The sequence below is a fragment of the Rhinoraja longicauda genome, chromosome 17 (assembly GCF_053455715.1).
Source record: "Rhinoraja longicauda isolate Sanriku21f chromosome 17, sRhiLon1.1, whole genome shotgun sequence".
In the NCBI taxonomy this organism is placed as follows: domain Eukaryota; kingdom Metazoa; phylum Chordata; class Chondrichthyes; order Rajiformes; family Arhynchobatidae; genus Rhinoraja; species Rhinoraja longicauda.
In genome coordinates this window covers 9409291-9424709 of record NC_135969.1, presented here as the reverse complement: position 1 = coordinate 9424709, position 15419 = coordinate 9409291, and the positions used below count along the sequence as shown (strand labels likewise).

At 39.9% G+C, this 15419-nt stretch overlaps 1 protein-coding gene across 7 annotated transcripts in view; it reads left to right on the top strand.

The window, feature by feature from the left end:
• The window catches only part of pbrm1 (polybromo 1), a 57118-nt gene that overhangs the window by 12549 nt on the left and 29150 nt on the right, over positions 1-15419 (top strand). For all 7 annotated transcript variants that reach the window (XM_078414044.1, XM_078414043.1, XM_078414041.1 and 4 more), the window contains exons 6-13: positions 3398-3520; positions 7444-7512; positions 7813-7911; positions 8158-8246; positions 10753-10844; positions 10931-11147; positions 13607-13748; positions 13841-13938. In XM_078414044.1, the coding sequence (XP_078270170.1) occupies positions 3398-3520; positions 7444-7512; positions 7813-7911; positions 8158-8246; positions 10753-10844; positions 10931-11147; positions 13607-13748; positions 13841-13938 (929 nt within the window). The remainder of the gene's footprint in view (positions 1-3397; positions 3521-7443; positions 7513-7812; positions 7912-8157; positions 8247-10752; positions 10845-10930; positions 11148-13606; positions 13749-13840; positions 13939-15419) is intronic.

Here is a 15419-nt window from a genome sequence, read left to right as displayed (position 1 = left end):
GTGTGCTATTGAAATGGCAAAGACTTTGGAGTGTCAAAGTTGAGTCATTCTCTGCAGTATTCCTCATCTCTTGTCTGTCCTTGTAGCCACAACATTTATGTTGCTTGTCCAGTTGAATTTCTGATCAATGGTGACCCCCCCCCCCCCACTCCCAGGTATTGATAGTGGCTGATTTGGCAACGATAATGCCATTTTCTGTGTGAATAAGTGATTAGATTTTCTCCTCTTGGAGATGGTCGTTGCCATGTACTACTTTGGCATGAATATTACTTGTCGCTTACCAGTCCATGCCTGAATGTTGTCCAGGTCTTGCTGCACGCAGATGTGAAACTGCTTCATTTGTTGAACAGTTGTAATAACTATTGTGCAATAATCAGCTAACATATCTATTTCTGACATTGTGATGGAAATAAGGTCATTTGTGAAGTAGCTGTAGATGGTTGGGGCTGGGTCACTACATTGAACATCTGTAATGATATCTTTGGGTTGGGATGATTGTTCACCAACAAGTAGAATCACTTCCATAGTGTGAGGTATGACTCCAGCTTTGGTTGTCTACAACTTTACCAGAGTTCCCTGTTGCCATTCAGTCAGATGCTACCGAGGTGTCAATGATAGTTAGACTCATATCATTTTCGAAATTCAGGTTTTTTTTGTCCATATTTACACCACAGCTGTGCTATGATGAGGTCTTGAATTGAGTCATCCTCGCAAAACTCGAGATGACATTGCCAATTGTTATTGTGCTGGAACAACAGTTTGAGAACCAGATAGTTCTGGAGCAGAGGTCTCTAGTCCACAGACAGCTTCATTATCTGCTCTCACAGCCTTTGCTGTATCCAGTGCTGTCAGACATTTCATGACATTTTTTAGAGTGAATTAAATTGACTGAAGACTGAAGGTGGGGCTCGCTGGATAAAGTCGATGAATTATATATTTTGCTCTATTGGCTAAATGTGGCTTCGGCCTTGTTCTCAGCACTCGTATACTGGGTCCTGCCATCATTTAGGATGGGGAATATTCTTGGTGCCACCTCCTTGCATTGGCTATTTAATTGACCATTACCATTCACAACCAGATGGTACAGGACAGTAGAGGTTGAATTTGATGCATTAGCTGTATGCCTCCCGGCGGGCCACGGAATTGACTAGGCCAGAGTGCCGGCTGGCGAGGACCCCATGGCTGGCGGAGTCGACGAGGTCGGAGCCGGCGGTGTCAGCCGGGGCCGAGGTCAGAGCCATGCGGTTGACTGAGCCATGCGGCTGGGGCCTGCGTCAGCGCCACGGAGGTGTCCGGAGAGGACCCGGCAGCGTTAGTGAAGAGGTCAGTGTGGCGGTCAATGGGGGCATTGACTAACGGACGAGGACGGACCACGTGGAGTCAGGACGCCTCTGCCAAGGGAAGGAACAATGGAGGACCTGTTGTGGGTGGGGGAGGGGGAGAACAATAGACAATAGAGAACCCGGCGTGGAGGGGGGGAGAACAATGGAGGACCCGGCGTGGAGGGGGGGGGAAGAACAATGATCAATGGAGGACCCAGTGTGGGGGCGGGGGGGGTGTCGTTAGGGGGTGGTGAGAACAAAGGGGGACCTGGCGTGGATAATGTGTATACTTTGTAAATTTATCAGCACCCTTATGTGGTGACTTTTGCATACCCAAGGTATGCAAGCAAAGAATTTCACTGTGACTTGTCACATGGGACAATAAAGTATTCATTCATTCATTATCTTGCATATTGTTGTTGCTGATATTAGCATGCATATTATCCTGTTAGCATGCGTATTATCCTGTGTTGTAGTTTTACTAAGCTGGCACCACATTATTTGGTATTGTATGTCTGCTAGTGCTGCCATGCCCTTCTGCACTCATCACTGAACCCAGGATCGATCTTATGTCTTAATAGAAAAGGTAGAGTGAGAGGTATGTCAGGCCATAAGGTTACACATCATGATAATGCACATTTCTGCTACTGGTGGTTCACAATGCTTCATGGACAATCAATTTTGAACTGCCCAATTTATTGTGTGTCTCTCGCATTTAGTGAGGTTGTAGTGCCACACAACACAATGGAGTGTATCTTCATTGTGACGAGGAGGCTTTGCCTGCACAAAGACCTGGCTATGGTTCTTTCTACCAATGGATAGGGACATCTGTGGCAGGTATATAGGTGAGGATGAGGTTGAATAGATTTATTCTTTAAATTGGTTGACTTACCAATTGCTGCAGATCCAGTCTGATAGCTTTGTCCTTCAGCTCGCAGCCAAATCAGTCCCTGGTGATGTGACACGGTGGTAAAATAAAGTATTCTCCACTCTTGCTGTGCCCTTGCTACTTCCACTACGGCTTCCTGGGTGTGGTTCAGTGTGGAGAAGTACTGACTCGTTAGCTAAAGGAGGATGGGAGGTTGCAATCAGTAGAAGTTACTTGCTTGATCTGATGACGAGAGAATTTGTGGTGTCTGGAATCAATGCTGAGCATTCCAAAAGCCTACTTTCTCTTGCCTGTACAGCACGGTGTCATTTCAACTGGCAAGCCTGTCATGCTGGAGAAACAGGAAATATCCCAGAATTTTAAAGGAAAAATCTTGCATGGTGTAATGCTTGCAGAATCGCACTTTACAGAAATTGTCAAACATTTGTTTAATACCAGTCCCCAGATGTTTATGAGGGGATTTTGCACGTGCTTGGAGTAACTTTACAGTTTCCAAATTTGGTGTCTGTGGCGGTTCATTCATTTAAATTCTTTTCTGTATGAATGTAATTATAATGGTAGAACCAAGTGGCATTTCAGAATCAACCCTGTAGCCAGACATGCTAAGAATAGCTAATTTTCTCCCATGAAAGGCATGTGTGTTTTTTTTTTGTAGGTTTTATGTTCATCATTTGTAAAAAAAAAAAAAAATCAAAACTTTTTAACTGAATTCAATTTTGTAGCTGCCTTGGTAGAATTTGTACTCTGGTCCAGATATCTGAATTATGACTCTGGTGTTTAGCTGCTGCACCACTACCATACAAGTGTAACTTTATTTCTTCCTGGACAGTTCACCGCAGCCTTTTTTATGCTTTCACCTAGTAGTGTGGTTTTTAAACTATTTCTGTCAAGTGGTCTATTTACAATTATTTTGAATTGTAACATGTCCCGATAAGCAGAAATCTTGTTTTTTTTACAAATTCAATCCAAGGGTTCTCTTCTGAACAATGGTCCAGTGGATTTGCGGATGATACAAACTATTTGTATATTTCTTCTTCATAGTTGTTTAATAAAATGTCAAATCTGCATTTAAAGACGTTAATTTTGCATTTCAAAGAAAATGACTACCTTTGTATTATAAAATATCTGCAATTGATAGGGTATAAAAAGTTGTGGTTACTGGGATTTTTTTTTTGCCATCCTGTAGGGTGCAGCGCATTATAATATTCAAAAGGAACAGCTGGAAAATCTATTTGAAGCTGTAGCCACCTATGTTGATCCATCAGGTCATCTTGTCAGTGAGCTTTTTCAAAAGTTGCCATCCAGAGTGGTGAGTAAATCTACTAATAAACAGAAGACTGATAAAGTATGATAAGTGAGCTGTGGAAATACTTTATTATACATTTGAGAACCATAAAAATGCAGGTACAGGTGGAAGTAATGAAAAATTCTATCTTTTCTACTGAATTCTATCTAGTTCTTGGTAAAGTTAATCAATCATCAGTGTCATTTTACATAGCAATTGAAAGTCAGAAGTGGTAAATGAATAGAATAAAATAGTGCCATCAAAGGACAATCTTTGGTGCTAGTGTGACAAATTGGGAATATGAAGATGGAGTTAAAGGGGAAGCGAATACAGGAGAAATTGCAAAGGACTCGAGAATAAATGGGAAGGAAAGCTCCAGATGGGATAAGAGACTAAGGTGTAGGCCAATGGTAACCGGTGTGAGAGGGGAGGTGAATACCGAAGTTAAAGTGTTGTATTTAAATGCGCGAAGTATAAAAAATAAAGTAGATGAGCTTGAGGCTCAGTTAGACATTGGCAAGTATGACGTTGTGGGAATTACAGAAACATGGCTACAAGAGGACCAGGGCTGGGAACTGAATATTCAGGGGTATACGACCTATCGAAAAGACAGACAGGTGGGCAGAAGGGGTGGAGTTGCTCTGTTGGTAAGGAATGATATTCACTCCCTTGCAAGGGGTGACATAGAATCAGGAGATGTAGAATCAGTATGGATAGAAATGAGAAATTGTAAGGGTAAAAAGACTCTAATGGGAGTTATCTACAGGCCCCCAAACAGTAACCTCGACATGGGGTGCAAGTTGAATCAAGAGCTAAAATTGGCATGTCGCAAATGTAATGCTACGGTGGTTATGCGAGATTTCAACATGCAGGTAGACTGGGAAAATCAGGTTGGTACTGGACCCCAGGCAAAGGAGTTTGTGGAGTGCCTCCGAGATGGATTCTTAGAACAGCTTGTACAGGAGCCTACCAGGGAGAAGGCAATTCTGGATTTAGTGTTGTGTAATGAATCTGATTTGATAAGGGAACTCAAGATAAAAGAGCCATTAGGAGGCAGTGATCACAATATGATAAGTTTTACTCTACAAATTGCGAGGGAGAAGGGAAAATCAGAAGTGTCAGTATTACAGTATAGCAAAGGGGATTACATAGGCAGGAGGCAGGAGCTGGCCAGATTTGACTGGAAGGAGACCCTAGCAGGGAAGACGGTGGAACAGCAATGGCAGGAATTCCTGGGAATAATGCAGAAGTTGCAGGATCAATTCATCCCAAAGAGGATGAAAGATTCTAAGGGGAGTAAGAGGCAACCGTGGCTGACAAGGGAAGTCAAGGACAGCATAAAAATAAAAGAGAATAAGTATAACATAGCAAAGAAGGGTGGGAAGCCAGAGGATTGGGACTCTTTTAAAGAGCAACAGAAGATAACTAAAAAGGCAATACGGAGAGAAAAGATGAGGTATGAAGGTAAGCTGGCCAATAATATAAAGGAGGATAGTAAAAGCTTCGTTAGGTATGTGAAGAGGAAAAAAATAGTTAAGGCAAATGTGGGTCCCTTGAAGACAGAAGCAGGGAATTTATTACGAGGAACAAGGAAATGGCAGACGAGTTGAACCGGTACTTTGGATCTGTCTTCACTAAGGAAGATACAAACAATCTCCCAGATGTTCTAGTGGCCAGAGATCCTAGGGTCTCTGGAGGAACTGAAGGAGATTCACATTAGGCAGGAAATGATGTTGGGTAGACTGATGGGACTGAAGGCTGATAAATCCCCAGGGCCTGATGGTCTGCATCCCAGGGTACTTAAGGAGGTGGCTCTAGAAATCATGGACGCATTGGTGATCATTTTCCAATGTTCTATAGATTCAGGATCAGTTCCTGTGGATTGGAGGGAAGCTAATGTTATCCCACTTTTTAAGAAAGGAGGGAGAGAGAAAACAGAAAATTATAGACCAGTTAGTCTGACTTCAGTGGTGGGGAAGATGCTGGAGTCAATTATAAAAGACGAAATTGCGGAACATTTGGATAGCAGTAACAGGATTGTTCCGAGTCAGCATGGATTTACGAAGGGGAAATCATGCTTGACTAATCATCTGGAATTTTTTGAGGATGTAACTGGGAAAATGGACAGGGGAGAGCCTTCGACAAGGTCCCACATAGGAGATTAGTGGGCAAAATTAGAGCACATGGTATTGGGGGCAGGGTACTGACATGGATAGAAAATTGGTCGGCAGACAGAAAGCAAAGAGTGGGGATAAATGGGTCCCTTTCAGAATGGCAGGTAGTGACTAGTGGGGTACCGCAAGGCTCGGTGCTGGGACCGCAGCTATTTACAATATACATTAATGACTTGGATGAAGGGATTAAAAGTAACATTAGCAAATTTGCAGATGACACAAAGCTGGGTGGCAGTGTGAACTGTGAGGAAGATGCTGTGAGGTTGCAGGGTGACTTGGACAGTCTGTGTGAGTGGGCGGATGCATGGCAGATGCAGTTTAATGTGGATAAATGTGAGGTTATCCTCTTTGGTGGTAAGAATAGGAAGGCAGATTATTCTCTGAATGATGTCAAGTTAGGAAAAGGGGACAACTAGATCTGGGTGTCCTAGTGCATCAGTCACTGAAAGGAAGCATGCAGGCAGTGAAGAAAGCCAATGGAATGTTGGCCTTCTTAACAAGAGTTGAGTATAGGAGCAAAGAGGTTCTTCTACAGTTGTACTGGGCCCTAGTGAGACCGCACCTGGAGTACTGTGTGCAGTTTTGGTCTCCAAATTTGAGGAAGGATATTCTTGTTATTGAGAGTTTACTAGGTTAATTCCCGGAATGGCAGGACTGTCATATGTTGAAAGACTGGAGCGACTAGACTTGTATACACTGGAATTTAGAAGGATGAGAGGGGATCTTAATGAAACATATAAGATTATTAAGGGGTTGGACATGTTAGAGGCAGGAAACATGTTTCCAATGTTGGGGGAGTCCAGAACCAGGGATCACAGTTTAAGAATAAGGGGTAGGCCATTTAGAACAGAGATGAGGAAAAACATTTTCAGTCAGAGAGTTGTAAATCTGTGGAATTCTCTGCCTCAGAAGGCAGTGGAGGCCAGTTCTCTGAATGCTTTCAAGAGAGAGCTAGATAGAGCTCTTAAGGATAGCGGAGTCAGGGGGTATGGGGAGAAGGCAGGAACGGGGTACTGATTGAGAATGATCAGCCATGATCACATTGAATGGTGGTGCTGGTTCGAAGGGTCGAATGCAGTCTCTTGTGTCTCCAGTAAACTAGAGCATTCAAATCAACAATGGGGGAGGAAAGGGGGGGAAATTACCTCACAGAAGAATACTTGTCCTGCGAATGTTGATGAGTTGTGTGGAAGTTTGAGGATTCCACCTTTGTTCGGGAGTTCTTAATTTTTATGCACTTTATAAAGTAGAAGCTTAACTGCCAATAATCCAGCAGATGATCTGACACGGTGTAAATATAGGTAGATGTAACAGGTTTTGTAAACAGTACATCATGAACATGGTAAGGTTGGGCAAAATGAAAAAGCATGTGAGTACCAATCTGGTTATTAAGAATAGAATAGAGGTTGGGTGTATAACGTCCACAAAATTGATCAAGCAGAAACAAAAGTATCAGAGGATCCAGACAAGTTACCAGCTCAATTCAGGCCAAAGGGAAAGGTATTTATTTTTGTTTTCCATTAATTTTTGTTAAATTTAAGTACATTTATTATTTTACTAGTTTATAAATAGTTCTGAATGTCAGGGACTACTTCTAAACAAAATTTAAATTAATTTCTGGTTTCACGGCTGGCAAAATTCCATCCCTGGCTTTCCTCATGTGAAAGCCTGTTAATTCAACAGACATTAGAAAATATTACATATCTCTAGTCAAAATATGTTTTGTCTGCAAAGTCAGACCTTTTAATAATTGGACTATGTTTGAATTTGCAGCAATATCCTGACTACTATGAAATTATTAAGGAGCCAGTAGACTTGAAGACGGTTGCACAGAGGATTCAGGTTTGATTATTTTTTCAATGATTATTCTTTCTTCTCACAAGAATACAAGAAGCTAGCTGCTGGCGTAGGCCACCAGGCCTCTCAAGTTTGCACTGCCATCCATTATGAACAAACTGATCCATGCTGGCCTCGACTCTTTTGTGCCAGTTCCCTTTAGCCCTCAATTGTGCAGCTGGAACCACAAATTCACGATGAAGTGTTTTGTTAAATATGCATTTTTAGCTTATTTTTTAAGCAGATACATTTGGATCACTGTGAATTTTTTGTCTTGAACTTGAAAGTATAAATTTCTTCTCGCAGAATGGTGCTTACAAGAATGTTAATGTGATGGCGAGAGATATTGAACTTTTAGTAAGAAATGCTAAAACCTACAATGAGCCAGGGTCCCCGATCTTCAAGGTAAATTATATTTCCAATCATAACTGTACAGCACTTTTCCACCTAACTATGGACTATTTTGGAAAAATGATGTGATTTACCTAATTGCACTGCTGGAATAATAAATATATCTTTACATGCCAGTTTCTGATACAGTTCTATTGATAATTCAAAGGTACGACATAACCAGGTCCACAGTTTGAGGTCTGGTACAATGGTAATCTGCTAAGTGTGTTGTTGGTAAAAATATATTTTCCATCCTTGTAGGACGCAAATACCATTAAGAAAGTGTTTAATCAGAAGAGAGCGGAACTTGAGCATAATTTGGAGCCTACTAAATCCAGTCTTCGGATCAGGTGTGCATACATTTTTTGACCAATACTTCTCAGGCTAATATTAATGCCTATTGAAGATGAATAATATGGAAGAGCTAAGTTTGTAATACTGCTGATACTGGAAATCTGAAATATAACAGAAAATGCTCGAAAGATTCAGCAGATTAGGCAGCATTTGTAGGGAGAGAAACAGAGTACTTCTCTGTTGGACTTGGAAAGGTTGTAATTGAAACAGGTTCAACTTGCATTGATGAAAAGGTAACTTGCATTGATGAAGAGGTGGTGTGAACAAAAGGTAAAATTGGCAATGGAGCAGAGAAATAGAGAGAGTGAATGATGCAAGGGCACCATAATGTTTGGGACACATGGCTTCACAGGTGTTTGTAATTGCTCAGGGGTGTTTAAATGTCTCCTTAATGCAGGAATAAGAGAGCTCTCAGCACCAAGTCTTTCCTCCAATCTTTCCATCACCTTTGGAAACTTTTATTGCTGTTTATCAACATGAGGACCAAAGGTTATGTCAATGAAAGTCAAAGAAGCCATTATGAGACTGAGAAACAAGAATAAAACTGTTAGAGACATCAGCCAAACCTTAGGCTTACCAAAATCAACTGTTTGGAACATCATTAAGAAGAAAGAGGGCACTGGTGAGCTTACTAATCACAAAGGGACTGGCAGGCCAAGGAAGACCTCCACAGCTGATGACAGAAGAATTCTCTCTATAATAAAGAAAAATCCCCAAACACCTGTCCGACAGATCAGAAACACTCTTCAGGAGTCAGGTGTTAATTTGTCAATGACCACTGTCCGCAGAAGACTTCATGAACAGTAATACAGAGGCTACACTGCAAGATGCAAACCACTGGTTAGCCACAAAAATAGGATGGCCAGGTTACAGTTTACCAAGAAGTACTTAAAAGAGCAACCACAGTTCTGGAGAAAGGTCCTGTGGGCAGATGAGATGAAGATTAACTTATATCAGAGTGATGGCAAGAGCAAAGTATGGAGGAGAGAAGGAACTGCCCAAGGTACAAAGCATACCACCTCATCTGTGAAACATGGTGGTGGGGGTGTTATGGCCTGGGCATGTATGGCTGCTGAAGGTACTGGCTCACATATCTTCATTGATGATACAACTGCTGATGGTAGTAGCATAATGAATTCTGAAGTGTATAGACACATCCTATCGGCTCAAGTTCAAACAAATGCCTCAAAACTCATTGGCCGGCGGTTCATTCTACAGCAAGACAATGATCCCAAACATACTGCTAAAGCAACAAAGGAGTTTTTCAAAGCTAACAAATGGTCAATTCTTGAGTGGCCAAGTCAATCACCCGATCTGAACCCAATTGAGCATGCCTTTTATATGCTGAAGAGAAAACTGAAGGGGACTAGCCTCCAAAACAAGCATAAGCTAAATATGGCTGCAATACAGGCCTGGCAGAGCATCATCAGAGAAGACACCCAGCAACTGGTGATGTCCATGAATCGCAGACTTCAAGCAGTCATTGCGTGCAAAGGATATGCAACAAAATACTAAACATGACTACTTTCATTCACAGTACATGACATTGCTGTGTCCCAAACATTATGGTGCCCTGAAATGGGGGGACTATGTTTAAACACTGCTGTAATTTCTACATGGTGAAACCAAAATGTATAAAAATAGCCTTTATTAAAATCTGACAATGTGCACTTTAACCACATGTGATTTTTTTTCTATTACAAATCTCAAATTGTGGTACAGAGGCAAATAAATATATGAATGGTTTTTGTCCCAAACATTATAGAGGGCACTGTAACTGCTTTCAAGGCATTTTCAACTCCATAATTGTTAGCAACGCTTCTAAAATATTGTTGTCATTAGGTACAAAGTAATTTCAAGAATACAAGAAAGGTTGTCTTCTAAAGAATAACAAATGTACCACAATTTGAAGATTGGGAGAATGATAAATAACAGACATAATTAATGATTAAGTTTGATTGAAAGGCTGACCATTCTAACCCTGCAGAGAATTGTCATAAAGTGATGGATACTTCACCACTGGAAAAGCTTGCTGAAGCAGTGAATAGTTTCAAAAAAGAATACCATATTAATTTTTAGGTAGCCTTCACAATGAAACTAAATGTAATTAACTATAATTTCTTAAATTATTATTAACTGTAATAGTATTAACATGGTATATTGTATAGACCTAATAATGTTAACGAGTTTTAGTCTTAACATGTCCTCAGCCTTCTACCAGCTTTTGATCCAGACTGTTCTCTGCCTAACAAGAAAATAGCCATACAGTCCTCACTCCCTGCTTTGTCCAATTGATCTGTTTGCAGGCTTGTACTTCAGTTCCAACACAACTACTTTGCTCCTGACCCAGTGGTACAATGCCATCTGAGTTAGCCACTCCCTTGCCCATGTACCATACCGATCGAGACAAATGTCCCTGAAGACTTAATGCCATGCATTAACGCATCAACAAAAAGTTCTGAATTTCTGAAGGCCTTATTTTTGTAAATTCCGTCCCAATAGGAACCGAAGGTCAGCACAAGGAGATCGTTTGTCAGCAATTACCATGGCTTTGCAATATGAATCTGAGAGTGAAGAGGAGGCTGGTTTGGGTGGTAAGGCACAATGACATGACATTTCATTAAAGCTTTTTGAAAGTGGCTTTTTGTTTTAGCTTTCTACACATCTCTTGGTTCCATAGCGGTCACTCATTTCGAAGATGGGGACTCTGACGGAGAAAGCATTGGTTCATCTGTCGATGTAACTAGTCCAATTTATCAGTTGTTCGAAGCAGTTAGGAATCATCGGAACAGTCAGGGACAACTTCTGGCTAAGCCTTTCTTTCGTCTGCCTTCCAAGAAAGATTACCCTGATTATTATCAACAAATCAAACATCCCATGTCACTACAAATAATAAGGTAAGAAATGGTATTTATGCCATTTAAAAGAAAAAAAAGTTAATTATCATGCTGATTCCTAAAATTTTAATCAGTGCAGAAACGTGTACATGTCTGTTTGGTTATATTATGTTTATTCCCAATTAATGCTGCGTTGTATTCGTGAATCAAGCAAGGCTGCTTGTTTATTCCTTGAATGACTCATGTATAACTCTTAAGTCTGGTTTATCTTTAGAGATCAGTTTCAAATATTTTGATAGTGCTGTTTAAAAAACTTGAGGCACAAGAAATTTACTTCCAGTAATTGGAAGTGCAATAACTATAAAAGCGACCAATTTGAGATTGTCAAAAGAACTAACTAGAGGTGGCCTGATTCTGTGTTCTATATTTCTACAGTAAGGCTAATGGGCCAATTTAGAGTGGTTAAGGGAAAGCTAATTAAAATCACAACTTACACTTTACGAAAATCACGGGCAAAGCTACTGCATAAGGACTATTTTCTAAAGTAAGGAGTCAGTAGTGAGAGTGAGTGATTTATTCCAGGGGCAATTGGCTTTGAAAATGTGAAACCAGGAATAGCGATGAATGTGATCTTTTCAGATCAAAGATAGACTTAATATAGTTTACCTATTTTTAATGCACGAGGGTCTAATCTGAAATCACCTCAGGCTATCAGGTGTTCCATACAGCACAAATGTAAAGAATAGTGCCACACGATGACACTCATGAAACCTGCATCCATTACTACATCTGAAACTTGTACAATTTATTTTGTGTGTAATTGATTTGGATAAAGATGTAGTTATGTTTAAACGTTCCAGGCATGTTATTGAAGTTTTATTGAAGTTATCTTTAATACAAAGGATGTTCTTTTGTCTAGGGAATTTACATTCTGGGTTTAACTTTCCTGAAAATTATATTTTGAGACTTTAACTAAGTCTGTTCCCCACAATTGGAAAAGGTTCATAGGAAGGAACTGCAGATGCTGATTTAAACCGAAGATAAACACAAAATGCTGGAGTAACTCAGTGGGTCAGGCAGTATCTTCTGGATAGAAGGAATGGGTAATGTTTCAGGTCAAAACCCTTCTCAGACTGAATCAGGGGAGAGGGTGATACAGAAATAAGGAAATGGAAGGTGTGAAAAAGAGACAAAGGGGATGAAGTACAAGGAAAATGTTGCAGATGTGTTCAGTGAAAGCAGAGACCATTCCCTCCGCAACTCGCTGGTTAACTCGTCCCTCACACCCAAACCCCCTCCCCAGGTACTTTCCCCTGCAACCGCAGGAGATGTAACACTTGTCCCTATACCTGCCCCCTCGACTCTGTCCAAGGACCCCAACAGTCTTTTCAGGTGAGGCAAACGTTCACTTGTATCTCCTCCAACCTCATCTACTGTATCCACTGTTCCAGGTGTGGACTCCTATATATTGGCGAGAGCAAGCGCAGGATCGGCGATTGTTTCGCTGAACATCTCCGCTCAGTCCAGCTAAACCTATCTGATCTCCCGGTTGCTAAACACTTAACTCCCCCTCCCATTCCCACATTGACCTTTCTGTCCTGGGCCTCCTCCAATGTCAGAGTGAGGCCCAGCACAAATTGAAGGAATAACACCTCATGTTTCGCTTGGGCAGTTTACACCCCAGTGGTATGAATATTGACTTCTCCAAGTAACCCTTGCCTTCCCTTTCTCTCCATCCCTCCCCTTCCCTGTTCTCCGACTATTCTGACTGTCCTTGTTTACATTTTATCTTTGTTTGTGTTGTTGTTACCTTCTCCTAGCTAACAATGATCTATTCTACATTTTTCTTGATCTCCATCCCCTTTGTCTTATTTTGACACCTTACATTTCCCTAATTGGAAAAGTATTTTTCTGTTCACTATCGTTTATACGATAACACACCAAGTGCTTACTATTCTTAAAGATATCATAGTTTCATTACTGACATAAATGTTATGGACTACATGAAATGTCAACTTCACCTTTTAATTCTTCGGAATCCTTTTGCAAGTTTTAAAATCTGTTATTGGGTTTCTTTAACCATTGCCTCAATTTCCAAAGAGAATGGTCAGAAACATCGCCCCAATTTTGTATCACTTTTACTCTTTGTTTGCATACCATGATGTCTACATCAATGACTAAAAATAACTTGCCATCTCTTTATTTCTTCTCCCCTGGTTGCTTAACCTATATTATCTTTTTTATTGCTCTTGTAAAGCTATCATCTAATCAATGCCAGCGCATCCACCCATGATATAATATAAATGTCAATATATTATTTATTAATTTAACTTGGAGAGAGGTTTTGTTCACTTGGTGAAAATTATGTTTCCATTTTTTATTTAACTGTAAATTAACCATGTAATTATGATCTTGGAAAAGAAAATTTATCAGATAATTGAAAAGAAATGCTGAGTATGTTACATTGTGCAGTTTTACCTGAACAGTCGATGTTTCATCAGATTCCTTTCTAATTGTAGACAAAAATTGAAGAACAATGAATTTGAAAACCTTGACCAACTGGAGGCTGACATGAATCTAATGTTTGAAAATGCCAAGCACTATAATATTCCCAATTCTGCAATCTTCAAATGTGTGTTGAAGCTGCAGCAAGTCGTGCAGGTATAAAAATAGCAGCGTGGTTTTCTTTTAGTATTTATGTATTCTGAATCATTTCATCTGAGCTGCATTACTCCTGAGATTTATTCTCTCAGGCCAAGAGGAAGGAGCTCGCAAGACGAGAGTACACCGAGGATGGTGACAGTATGGTATCTTCCATAACATCTGATACAGGCAGTGGCAGGAGAAAAGGGTAAGGATAAGAATTTTGCAGTGTCAAGATGCATAAAACAGGATATATTTATATAGCTCATATAGACGTATCATGAGAAAGGTTGTATATTATCTTCATAACCACTTTTATCTAAAACTAGATTGTGTGACCATTGGAAGATTTCCATTGGACCGGACCTTCAGTTATTAAACTTCAAAATATTTACATGTATTTTAAAAATTAGAAGAATAGTTCAACTATTTTGAGATTTTTTTGTTAATTCTCTTCAGTATTTCAGCTGAACAAAGTTAACTAAATATAAATAGCTCAATATTGATGTATTTGATATTTAATGGCTGAAAACAACTGACCTTTTTATGTAGCCCAAAGCTTGGTACTTATCTATTTATTCACCCTTATTATTAATTTGCCTTGACAATCCAGCAATTTTATAGTCACCAAATCTTGATGTATTAAATGTCGAGCATTACGACGCGATGTTTTCTCTTATTTCTGCAAATTATTTACTACGGTTGAGAGCATTACAGATTTACATGAAATATGTGTAACGAATTTCTCAATAAAAGGACAGTACTGCAATTGCTAGGCCATTTTTATAATGTTTTCATATTTAGTGAGCAAAAAGGCAATTTTCCTAACACTTTAACAATTACTGTGTAAAAGTAGCTGAAGGCGAATTAATGATTAGTAACAGTTTGAAGCAGGAGAACATTATTAGTCATGTATTCAGGACGTTCCCCCCGAGAGCTTCTAATATCCAGTTCCATTTATTCTTAGAATTTTCTACAAAATTGAACTATTTTGTACCTGCATACATGCAATTAGTTCCACATATTTCTCACTCTTGGTTTATTTCAAAGATTTTTCTTTATTTTGTTCTTGTGCTTAATTTGTAAATCTGCACTCTTGTTCTTCCATTAGGTGCGCTGATTCCCATGCGGTTGATTATCTGCTCAACAGCAGGAAGGCGACCCCTTCCCCACCCCCACAATCACCTAAATCACTGCAGCAGCACTTTTTAACGGCTTATTTGGAGATTAATTGTTGATAGATTTTTTTGTGCTGCTTAGACATAATACAGGACAGGAACAGGCATTTCAGCCCCCAGTATTCCTACCGAACATGATGCCAAGTTCAACTGTCCCCTCTACCTGCATGTGATCCATATCCTTCCGTTCCCTGCATATCCATGTGCCCATCCAAAAATAAATTTAAAATTAAAGAAATTAATTACATGAACTTTTCTCACTCAGTCTAATCTTACAGGGTAGATTACTTATTTTTATCACATAATAGGAATGTTACCTTCCCCACCATACATTTGTGTTAAAGCAAGTGCTGATATCCCAATGCTAATTTACATAGTTTCATCCTCTCAAGGAGAACAGATAATGTACCAAATTTAGTTAAATTAATTTCTTCGTTTGAAGAGTAGGTGATACAGCTGTTACAATGGCGAATTATGTTATTCTATGCTTATATAAAGATTTTAGATTATT